Source organism: Diadema setosum, chromosome 13, assembly GCF_964275005.1.
Source record: "Diadema setosum chromosome 13, eeDiaSeto1, whole genome shotgun sequence".
In the NCBI taxonomy this organism is placed as follows: Eukaryota; Metazoa; Echinodermata; class Echinoidea; order Diadematoida; family Diadematidae; genus Diadema; species Diadema setosum.
Genome location: NC_092697.1, coordinates 28869539 through 28882521, shown reverse-complemented (window position 1 = coordinate 28882521; position 12983 = coordinate 28869539). Strand labels below are relative to the sequence as shown.

Genomic DNA, 12983 nt, shown 5'->3' with positions numbered 1-12983 from the left:
TTTTAGTCCGTATGTGAACAGTAGTTTCATTAAAGAAAGTATACACCGCCAAGAAACAAGTATTCCATGCACATTGTAAAATACATGCAATACTTGTGCAAAAAAATAAATAAATAAAAAAATAAGCAGAAAACCGCAATGCTCATAAATCACTCATGAGATGTCCATATCAGTGTAGTTAATACTTCAAATATATTTGTCAATGACATGTTTTGTGTGTGAAATAAACCAAGTTTCAAATTAAGCAGGGATGCAAAGTCCCATGGAATAACTCTGGAAACATACTGTACAAAGGATGTGGTCAGTTAAGACCCCCCCCCCCCCCCCCCCTGCTTCACAACATACACACTTGATTCCTTTGTACAATTGACTGAAAAACTGCACTGTCAATCATTCTCAACAAATAAGATATTTTGAATGGATGATGTCAACCAAACAGGATTATTATGTGCATATTGGTCCCACTGGCAGCCATGTTACGATAACTTTTGAAAAGATGTTAACCCATTGAGCTTGAGGACGGACTGATTTTGCAACAATAGCATCCCCGAGTATACTCAGGACATGTCCTCAATGGATTAAAGAATAATTTCACTTTATATTCTACTTGACATTGGATTTCACTAGCTTCATTTGAAATTGAATACATTTCTAGCCATGACATACATATCCCTGACATTCACTTTAAAATGTACCATTCGTAACATACTGCAGCATACATGTACAGATCAAGCATTATACAACAATGGAAGCATGAATCTGTTGACATAGCCAATTTTGTTTATGCTTGTGATATACAGACATATCAACATGAAGATATTGCATCAGACATACACATGTACAGAAAATAAATGACTCAACTTGTACCCCCATAGACACAATGAAGAAGAAAAACTCCCTCCCTATTTATTTTGTTTCCTACTCTTTGTTTTGGTATGCAATATATTTTGCAATCTTTGTAAGTTATCCCTATCCTTGAGTCATCCCCAATTCTATCTCTGCTTTTTTTTTTTTTTCCTCTCAGCCAATCTAGAGTTTTGCAAACAAAATAAATGGAAAAACCAACTTGAGTCTTATTTCACAATCCTGAGATAACTTTCATGTGAGGGCAGCTCTTCTTTCGATCACTGGAAAACAAATATCTTTGAATCTTCACTTCTTTTCTTTGCTGTTTTTCTGCACTTTCCGCATATGGTACACACTTGCAACAATATGTGGCACTGCCACTTTGATCAACCTAAAAACATATCCACAAAGCGCTTGCTTAAAGTTTTGAGTGCAAGTTACCTCTGCAATGTGCACAGACATGTTCCGTGCATTTCCTGTACACGCAATGCAGTTGCTTTTCTGCCGGCTGTGCTCCCAAGCAAACACAAAATTGCATTAATTCAGATATATATCGAGATGGCGGCAGTATTTTTCTTCTTTGATTGAAATAAAATCAATGACCTTTCTGACTCTGGTCTTGTGTCGCTTTTAGCCCGAACATGTCATAAATTCAAGGCAATTTTCTGTCAGCTTTTATTGTGGTTTTTACTGCTGAAAGCCCATCGCCATTAAACCAAGTTGTCCAGTTCCATTTATTTTTGCAAGCGCATGAAAATATGCAAGGTGCAGGAAAAGAGGGATTTTTTTTTCTCTCTTTCTTTCTTCTTTCTTTTCTGAGCAGCTTGTTTCAAAATCCAACATTTGGGGAGGCTTGAGATACTGAATAGCAAGAAGCCACAAGAATTTACACTTGCTACATCAACTCCTGTTCATTTCATTCTTTTCCTTGGAAGGAGTAGCAAAAATGCCAACAACAAACACAAATCCATCCACCTCTCAATATTCGTCACAAAATGTCAAACTTGGTTGCAAGTTAAGAGACATGCAAATCGTGCATTTCAAGAGTCCTTGCAGCAAATAACCACTGCTAAAACAACTTATTAGTTTCCTGTATTGCTCCTTGAGGCATTATTTGACTGGTACACATTTGCAGTGTTTATTCCTTGCAAAACATATAACTACTGTGATGTTACAAATCTCAGTTGATGAAAATCTCTGATAAAAAAAAAGAAGATCTACTTCGCATGTAATTGTTTTGTTTTGTTTTTGTTTTGTTTTGTTTTTTGCTGTTCAATTTCTGCAACTTGGATTTGTATGAGAAAAGTTGGAAAATGGCAATCATGTTTATATTTTGCTCAAATAACTGTAATTCTGGGGAAGTTAAACCACTTCATGACAGCAGGAAGACAAGCAAATTTAAAACAAGGCTGTGAAAGCACAGAGCTTCATGGTAATAAATAGAGACAATCTCTGTAATATAAAGTAACAGTTTCAGGAATGTTCTCCCTAGTTATGAAAGCCCAGTATGGAATAGGACATGCCAACAAGGAAGTTGAAAAAATAAAGGTCAAAATTACAAGCAAGAGGGGTTTAAAATACTGCTTGCAGGCATATTTGTAGCATTACTCAACAAGCAATATGAATAAATGTCATCACCCTAAAAGGTCCAAACCTTTCAGAGTCAAGATATTTTTACTCAGCACTCTCTCTTGGGATAATATGGAAGATTAAGCAAAAGAGACAGCATCAACTTCTGACTCGCGATTGAATATAAATGAAGTGGCAGATGGAGGGGTGGGTTCACTTTAAGCCTTTCAGAATGTAATGAAAATAATGCAGCATGTATTCTACCTTCCTATAAAGGTTTTGGCAATGGAAAAGCATGGCTTCCATGCACATCACGCCTGTACGCCAGTGTACAATATGAAAACATTTTGAATACTCACATCCACTATTGTACACTGCCATATATAAATTGTTTAGGTGCATGTGAAATATCAAGCCACACAGACCTTGGAAAACACCTTCAGATATCATCGAAGATCAAGTGTGCGGAAGAAAAGGGGATCAAACAATGGCTCACGATAAAACGCAAGGCACGATTCAAGAATTGGGATGAAGGGAACAATTTCTTTTTCTCACATATTTCTAGCATTCCCTCTTCCATCTCTCTCCCTCAACCCCTCCATCTCTCTCTCTCTCCTTCTATCTCTCTCTCTCTTTCTTTCTGAAGGGAGGAAAGAAGTTGTGGCTTATAGCGGTAAAGAGTTTGCAGCCTATCTGGGTCTATAATCACTACGGCAAACAGGTTTATCTTGATTTTATATTTACCGTTTATGTAGATGAATGGTGGTGGTGCTCAGGTATGTGTGAAGGGGGGGGGGGGGGAGAACGAAGGGCATTTCCATGCATTAACGGAGACTGAATCATATCAAATGATACAATCCATGTGAAAGATGGATAGATCCAAATAGTTTTGTTTTCAATGCTCCTTGGGCAGTGTAAACGACAGAGAATTGGGGAACTATACCTCAGAAACACAGCTATCTCCAAGCATCTGTTCAAGAAACAACATAAAGGAATTATATCAGAAAAGAAGAGAGTCTCACTTCAACAGTGGTGGCAAAGGAAATTTTTTGAGGGTACATGCGAACGTTTCTGATGTACACAAAAGTGTCCAGATAAAATGGGTCAACTTAGTTCTGAAAGCTTTTCTTGTAGTATCCTACAATATATCCTTTCAGTCATTGATCCTTTATATGTTTGTTTCATCTTTTTGACTCAGAATTCTAATTTTAATGAAAAGATGTGAATGTATTGCTTTGTGTGTTACTGAACAGTAATGGTAAAGCCCATCAACCCAGTTTGGGAGGCTGAGAATACTGTGCTCAACTACCTACAATGTACATTTTATTTCAAAACATGCTCAAAATTCTGAAAGCAAAACACACATGCATGCTCATACATAACACACACACACACACACACACACATGTACAGATAGTCCCAAAAACTGTGGCCACATCTCCTTTTTGCGGTGTTCACCGCATCCAGCACGCACGCAACAATAGTCCCACCACACAGTAAACAGAGGGATGTTTATGGGGCCCTGGCACCACAAAAGCAGTTAGGAGCCGGCAAATATGGACTCAGGAAAGTCAAAGTCGCGCTACATCAGATCAAACACTCGCCTGCATAATAAGTCTAAGAGGCGACTCGTCCTTGCATGACTAAAAAGGCAGCTCCTCCTGCCTTGTGTAGTGGTCTAGTCGTCTTTCCATGCTTTCTTCACCAGTATCTATACACCATAAAGGCGTTTTCACATCAGCCTGATGTTTCGAAATAGCGCGCTACAACTGTATATTCTGACTTGAGAAATTAACCCGATCACGAAATAGCGCGCTATTTGATAATGTGAATACAAATTAGCGCGCTAATTGATCGAGAAAATTTCTCGAGTCAGACTCGGGAAATTTCCGATATAGCAGGATAATTAATGCGAACTAGCTCGCTATTTGATAATGTTCGGGCTGATGTAAATAGGAAATGAAATAGGCAGTCACGAAAAATATCACGAGCTTGGATTTTTATCGGGCTGATGTGAAAACGCCTATGCCGCTAAATTTTTGGAGGACTGCAGTATGATAATGGACTACAGGTGTATATTGAAGTGGTAGATAACGGGCTACAGACGATAGCTTCAACTAGGCAATAATGACATTAACTCTACAGTATAATGCTTGCGATGAAGAATAAGAATATTTTCAGTTATAACAAAATGCAATGAACAAAGATGATGACATGGCAGCCTCACCATAAGAATGCATGAGTTGGGGCTCAAGGAAGCAAAACAAAAGAAGAAGGCATGCATAGATTCTACACAGGTGAACTGAAAGCAAGTGATATTGTAATGGAATTACACTGCTACATTTCTGAAATATGTGAGCCTCCTATGTCATCAACATTGTTCAGTGTAATTTGTTTTCAATAAGATTTTTCAGACTATTGGTTTCTCTACTATAAAATCTATCGATCCACAACTCAAGTCTATGGATTTATCGGTATATGTCCTAGGGCCTATATGATGTGCAATTATCAAAATTGTCCAGAATGCCCCTTTAAAATAAAATCATACTGGAAATTATATAATAGATGGAAGTTGTTCCCCTCATTCAAACATGATCCTTCCCTGGGGATATGTTATTCCATCAGTAGAATTGACCGCATAATAACTGTGTGCAATACATAAGAAGGGTGGGGGGGGGGGGGCATTCCATTGATGCAGCTGAGATGTATACCTGATAACTTAACAAAAAGCCTTGAGAAAAAAAAAAAATCTTTATTCCTTCAAAGGTATTCCTCCACCAAACTATCAAAAAGGGGTCCTGCTCGCATATATTTTTCCTGCCTATTTCTCCTTTTTTTTTCTATTTTCATTCTTCTTCTTTTTCTTCTTTTTTATTTTTCCTGCCATAAACCCCTGTTTGCCAAGTCTCTAATGGCTCTGCCCGGAGTGATAAAACCGAGCTTTAACGAGGTCACTGCGAGGAGAAGGCCAGTGCTGTTGAGGCGAGTTGCTCTTTTTGTGCAAACAGCCCATTGCATTGTCCAAGACTAGTCATAATTTTGTGGGCACGCTGGCTGCTCGGACTCACTCGCGTTAAGTTAAGTGGCGGGGGAACAAGAGAAATATCCCTCTCTGAGTGGTCGTAAGGACACCTCCTGACAGGAATTCTTCTTGACTCATCAAGGGGGATGAAGACTTGTAAACTCTGATGTTTGAGTGGCCTACAAAGCATTCCTGAGCTTGTCTTATCTCTTGTATCAGGCCTATATTCGTATGTGTGTGTGTGTGCTGTTGTTGTTGTTGTGTTGGATGAGATTGCCCACCCCCTCCCCCGCTAAAAAGTACTAATTTCAATTCAGTGTACATGACATGTGGAAACAATTCAGTTTAAAATAAACTTTTTTTAGTCTGAATGCATTTGTGTAGAAACATTTTTTTTTTCAATTGACTTGCATAAAATAGATTTGATTTACAATGCACAGATCATGCACTAGAATTTGTATAATACACCTGTCCAAACAGTCAGACATTGATGCCTGTATCTGAGCACAGCCTGTGCACAGCATGTCGACAGCATGTCCACAGTTGACCCTACAAGTACCTGTACCTTCAAAATTTAAAATTTGTATCAATAGACTTCATCAACGCAGCAAATCATTACCAAAATTCATACTGCATGAGTGAGAGTCATCATTCATTTTGTACACATATGACTCAACTTCCATTGCTAATGTAGACTATTCGTTCAAAACCAGGGCATACAGTCTGAATGCTCTTTGAATGATTGCTGCGACACAGCAGCAAGTCTGAATGCTGTAGTCATAATATAATTTTTTTTTAATCATCACGCACCTGAATGCCATGACTTCATAGATACTCAATATGATGTCAATAGAAAGATAGAGCACCTACGCATCCATAGAAATAAATGTTTTACAAAGGCATTAGCAAAGGGTAGGCACCTACCTACATCCCAACCCCACTCAACACAATGCTGTCAATCTCAAAAGAGCAAAGTTTACAGCATATTTTTTTCCCCCGACATACTGTATATCAACAAAAGTATCCATAGTGTTGCGACGGTTCACCTGTACTTCTTTCTGAAGGGGCAGCTTTGACTTATTAAAAGTGCAGTGCAAACGTGGGCCAACTCTTCCTATCACAATCAATAAGACAGGAAAAAATATTTTCTTTCTAAAATATATGCATTATAATCCATGAAAATTGGAGTTGCACCACATGAGCTTTATGAATCATGTTATGCAACATAAAACACACTTCACTGAGGTTTAACTTCTTAAAGGTCCTGTTTACCTTTGGAAACAGTGATTTAAAAAATGTTCCAAGATATCATATTTGATGCATTATATGTGTAGGTCTGTTGTGTCACAAAACATCCTACCACATAAAATTTTTGCAATAAAGCCTTAGATATAAGGAGATCAGTATTTTTCTCATTAAACCATAATTGTATACGGTTTAGTCTGGCAACATTTTTTATTATAAACTATTGTTCACATTTTGTGTATCTAACACTTGTGCTAACTTTTGGTTCCCCCTTTAACAACATTATCTTCTGTTTTTCTTTTTTGCTTTTTTCAGAACGTTTGTCTATCAGTGCGTATTTCTACATTACATACTTATTCATACTCTTTGCCTTTTCAGTGATGTATCACAACGAAACTAAATCTATTATACCACATGTATTCTTATGTAAGATAAATACAAGTATGTAAAATATATGCTTGCATAGCTGTAAGAACCTTGTACAAAATCATTGTATTCTCATAAAAAATGTTCATGTTATTGTATCTTACCCTATGGAATTTCATGTTATGTTATCATATTCACATGTTGTTAATAAACTCAACTCAACTCAACTCAACAAAACAAACATATTCCAAACAAAAATATATACCCCCCCCCCCCCCATACACACACACACAATCAACAAATGGGGAATAGAAAATAAAAGAAAAGAGAAACTGCTTTGCATAGAAGCAAGGAAAGGACACTTAGCCTATCAAATGATGCAGAAAATGAGATGAGTTTTGTTCTGCTACGCCAAGCAGAACATAATCCCCGCCCTGCATCAATTTGAGGGGAAAATGGATATTTTACACCGTGTGAGCAAATATGTCACAACACATTTAATATGTCACTGAGCAAACTTGAAAGAGTAATATGCTGACAAATGAAATTCTGCAAACATACAGTGTAAATCTACACAGGTTTATCACAGCCCACAAAAAAAGTATATAAATACATCCTTTAATGTCATGATAATCTAGCCAATTACAAGAACCAACAAAAATAAGTGTTTGAAAAAAAAAGTGATAAATTGGACATAAAGGGATATTTTATCTTCCAGCACCTTTGCACCTGTATTATGTTTGTTGAGATTATACTGTACTAAAAAAAATATGCAAAAGTTACAGTATTTGTATTGAGGAGGAGATACAATGTTCATGGTGTAGGTCCTACCCCAATTTCATTGTAGATTTTATGTTTTATACACTTACCGGTATACAGTCTTATAAAAGGGATTCTTATTTTACCTCACTGCCAACCACATAACAAGTTTATGTATCTTTGGTTAAGCATCATTTCAGTGGCATACATTGTAAACGCAAACTTTTTCTCAACAAATTAGAGTTAATGAGCAAGAAGATACCATCTTCATCTCCCGCATTAACCCAGTATTGGACAATACATTGCAAAACAGGTGAGGTCACACCAAGAACCCATCATCAGACCTTTAATGGGCTTCTTTCTGGGTGGCACTGGTATATGTACAAGTCATATTCCCTGTCCGTATGTACATGCCTCCCCTCCACCTCTTTAATCCCGAAACTTAATGGCTTGTGGCAGGCGATCACGGCCCAATGAATGGTGTTTAATACACCCAGAAAAGGGGGGGAAGCCAAGGTGCTTTGTTGTTCCCTAGCTCCAAAAGGAGTCCCATTCACCGGTATCTGGCAAAGAGTGCCATTGTTCACGCAGATTGCATTTTACACTCTTTGCGCTAGTCTCTCTCGCACAGACTTCAGAGTGATGCGGATCCAGAATTTGAGGGATATTAAGTGTTTGCATCATAACATCATGCAATTCTCGCATTTAATACTGATCACAAAGAAAAAAAAAAGAAAGCATCCTGACTATCACTCCTTGTTCCAGACACTCCTGACATAATTCTTAAAGTTGTAGTTCCAGGACATGGTGGTCAGCTCACAAGTTCCCCACAAGCAGTGAAGTACATTGTACAGTTGGGCCACCTGCATCAGGTGTATCATCCCCTGGACCTGGCAATATTCTCTATTTGAAGAAACACTGAAGAAAACTCACATCTCAACATTCTCTCTTTTCATAACATTCATACCTGGCCTGTACACTCAGCCCAGGAGTAAATATTCCCAGCTGCTATGGCAGCCCGGTCTACTTTCAGACTGTTAATATCATATCAAAGCATGTCTCATAACTTTACTCTCTTGCTAGCTGACTAAAAGCAGAGTTGCACCAGTCTTCTACCAAGCACATTGTCCATTCAAGTTGTTCTTGGGTGCATGTACAATTGTACTGTATCAACTCACTTCTGCTGGAGAATTAAGGTTTCCAAACAACACTTGTAGGGAGTTTTGGGCAGTTGGTAAACACAATGCTGTTTTGATATGGGGTTCGAAACAAGTTTCTAAAATGGCAACAAAAGTGTGATCGCAAACGAGTTTGAGCCAGAAGCACCTTTGTGTAGAGTTGATAAACTCAAAGCTGTTTTGAAACACATTTACAGCTCAGATTAGATCACTCTTAGATTAGATTACAAATTGAAATACAGTCAACCTTGCTCAAGTCGACCTCACATATTACAAAGTCGAATAATCACCTAAAGTTGAAGGGTTCTTCAAGTCCTCTTCTGTTTATATATTCTATTGATTTTAATCCCTCAGATATTAAGTCAAATTTTTCCTATTAAAGGGTGTGTACAGTTCTGGTCGAGGTGAAGATTTAGCTTTTAACGTTTTGTGAGATATTCAGAAACCATTCTATGAGATGTCAAAGAGCATGTGATTCTAAGGGGTATCAAAAGTTTATTCGATGAAAATCGGTTTTGAAATGGCTGAGATATCCAAAAACAAGGTGAAACAAAGAGTTACTAATAAAGTTGGGGCATGTCGCCTTTTATTATTAGCACTTTTTTGGATATCTCAGCCATTTGAAAACCAATTTTCATCAAATAAATGTTGAATCCTTCTTAAAATTACATGCTCTTTCATATTTCATGAGAGGCTTTTCATTATCTCACTTCGGAATGTTCAAAACATGAATCCCTACCTCAACCAGTACTGTACAGTCCCTTTAAGTCGAAGCTATTTCTTCAGTCCAAACAGATTTGACTTAGGCAAGGTTGACTGTATGTGACTATTAAAAGTCAACTTTCCTAAATTTTCAACATACAGTTGTTTTACCATCTCAAGGCCAACTTGTGATAAGCTGATTGGGATAGAGATACATTGTAGGCCTGATGGGATTTGTTTGCTATCTTAGTGTCTTTTCAATAGGTCATCCTATTTTCACTCATGACAGCAGACAGTAGAAAATGTCATTGTCAAAAACCTCTGTCGCAAACCTGCTTCTTCTCTTAATTTTAAACCTTTTTTTTAGCACTGTCAAATTATGAACCTGAATGAGTAATTAAGATATGAAAAATATATACATGTACCAGGTATATTCCCTCACACACAATATCTAATTCTCATCTCTCAAAGCATTATACTATAGGCCCTACATAGAGAAATGAAGGTGTGATTATGAAGTTCTGATGGAACATACACACACAAAAAAAAAAAAAAAAATTATTCCAAAAGAAAAAATTAGGTTATGCACACACAGTTGCTCCCGTCTAATAACAATCTGCTTCGACTGCTCAAGCACAAACATGTCGCTGTAATCCCAACCAGGTTGAGGGGAGGACTGCAGCCAAAAATTCAATCCAGTTCTCTAATCCCATTACAGTACCAATATGACCTGCAACAGGGATTTAAAGTCTCTCCCCCTCCTGCCAGATATACTCTCCCTGTCAAAAGCTTGCTTTACCCCTCCAGAGGTGACCCCATTACAAGGCCAAGGCTGGACTCAGTTACCCCTAGACCAAGATGCCTGGCAAGAAATCCTTCTTTCTTTCTCCCTCTTCTCTATTCCACTCAGAAGATTTGCATTTCATGGGTCTCTCTTGCATGCAACTTACATTGTACATGACAAACAATCATACAGTACTAAAGAGTGAGGAAAACAGTTTTATTTCTGCTGACCATACTCATCAAAGTAATATCTCTTTGGTTGCTTCTCAATATATACCAGAACAATGACAAACATACTCTTTATATTTGTACTCAATGGTTTACTGACTTCTTTATCTAAAAGAAAACCTGTGTTTTTGCATTAAAATCCCCTCTTGACGTAGTGTAGAAAGTCACAAACTATAGATCAATGTTCTCTTCTCGAAGCTTGACTGTTTGTTTCTTCCACCAATGAAAGTAAGCATCTAAGATCATTATGTTCAGTTCACCTGTCTTTATGCATTATCTTGCATATCATTAAAAACTTGGTGGGAAAAAATAATTCGGCAAATTACATAAGAATGGATTGTAGATGACAGATTTATTCTTCATCCCTTCGTTGCAATACTTCCACCAAATTTCACTTTCTGTTCAGATCTCACTCTTCCATTTGAGATGCTATGATCAAAATAAGATCATCTGACTATGATACGTACCTGGTTGGGTTTGCCTTTGGCTTTCCTATTCAAAAGCTCATTGATCATTTCAGATTGAGGTTTAGAACATTTTTTGTTCTATACTTTTCCATAGCACGATTCGATGGTAAACACTAACTTTTTTTTTTCCTCTGGTGGCCTATTTGGACAATTATGACATTAAAATCTTCAAATCTGACATTTTGGTGGCCCAAAGAAGAAACGTAATGGCCACAAATAAATGCAAACATAACAATCCATTTTGAATCCAAAGTGCCTGATTGGGTCACCAAAAGATAGCCTTTTTTTTTTTTGAAATTTGGTGACCCAAGGTCAGCATCAATTTTTACTAAGGACTACTAGTTATCTGAGCCATCGCCATCTGGGCCACGCCATCTGGGCCACCAGACCATCGCTAATGTCAAACCCTGCTATACAATAGTCAATAGAACATTACTGTACATAGCATGATACTGCAGTGGACAAATACTAAACAGATTCGAGTGTTAATATTTAAAGGCAGCAAAGCACATAAATTCACGATCTGCAACAACAACAACTCCAGAACAACAGTCAACACTCTTTAACAGATTCAATTTGTGAAATTTGTCCTTTTTCTTCACATCAGCATCAATCACAATCGAAATGTACAATACACAAGCATTCCAAAACGAAGCACTCTAACTGTTAGTGTTAGAGTTGATGTTCAATCATGGAATATAGATCTAGGTACCTAACGTTAGAGGCTAATAATAGGGGACATACACTATGTAGTAGTCAGGTGGTAGGCCTGGCTAACTTACAGTGTAGTAGGGGTCGATTCAATGATTCAGTTAGGCGCCTACTTGAGTAAGTTATCATGGTTATTATTACTAACGTTAGTTATCGCCGACATTTATCATAGTTTATACACTAATAGAAACTCTAGAAAATTACATTGTACGAAAAAGATGAAATTACCTGCATAGAAGTGTATCCCAGTTCCTCTTCAACAATTTGAGAAAATTTCTTGGCCAAAGTTTGTGCTTCGCTTATGAGACTCGTTGTTACTCCAGACCTAAACTCGGCTTCAACAACGGCATAGCTTTGCCGCTTGTTAGCGGCCGGTGGGCGAGCGTTGCCCGTCAATCCTTTCAACAAATCTGGGTTATTGAACTTGATGACTCCGTTTGGAAATTCTGGTAGTTTTTTCTTAGAGTTTGCAGTATCCTCTTTTTCGGGACCTTCTGGGCCAGTCTGCTGTGGTTCTGTTGACTGGTTCGTCTTCTCAGCTTTGATACGAGAGAAAATAAGTAATAGCCACAGCGCTGAAGCCGCAAACGCGACGAGCTTACGGCCTCTTGTTCCCGACGCCATGTTCTCCCCCTTCAACTGTCTTCGCTCGCCGCTGGGGTTATGCTGCAGCTACACGTCCGACGTAAGCGTCAATGCGATGCCCGTACGATATACTATGTCCGGGAAATTATCCATGGACAGCTCTGTCGTGTGTTCTCTTAACTTTCAAGAGGAAAAATAACGTTCAGTTTCTTTTCCATAATGTTAGCGCTGAATAAAACCGCGAATAACGACAACAGCAAATTTCCCAACCTGCCAATACACCTTCGATCGGCTGAACGCCGTAAAATTAAGCGTAGTCGTCGAGTCACAGCATACTACACAGGATCAGGATCGTCTTCGCGCACACACACTAACTGCTGCTCTATTGCCGTACCGCGTTGTCCCCCCGATCCTCGATTATACTTATACACGATTTGATGCGTGGATAGTGCGTCGTGCAGTGTTTGTATTGTTTTGTTTCGGCATGCAAGAAGGTGCATAGACTCCCCCGATCGCACATAC

At 38.2% G+C, this 12983-nt stretch overlaps 1 protein-coding gene across 1 annotated transcript in view; it reads right to left on the bottom strand.

The window, feature by feature from the left end:
- Positions 1–12748, bottom strand: part of LOC140236933 (VWFA and cache domain-containing protein 1-like) — a 73045-nt gene extending 60297 nt beyond the window's left edge. The window contains exon 1 of the mRNA XM_072316872.1: positions 12105–12748. Coding sequence (XP_072172973.1) covers positions 12105–12500 — 396 coding nt within the window. The 5' untranslated portion in view covers positions 12501–12748. The remainder of the gene's footprint in view (positions 1–12104) is intronic.
- Between the last annotated feature and the right edge of the window lie 235 nt (positions 12749–12983).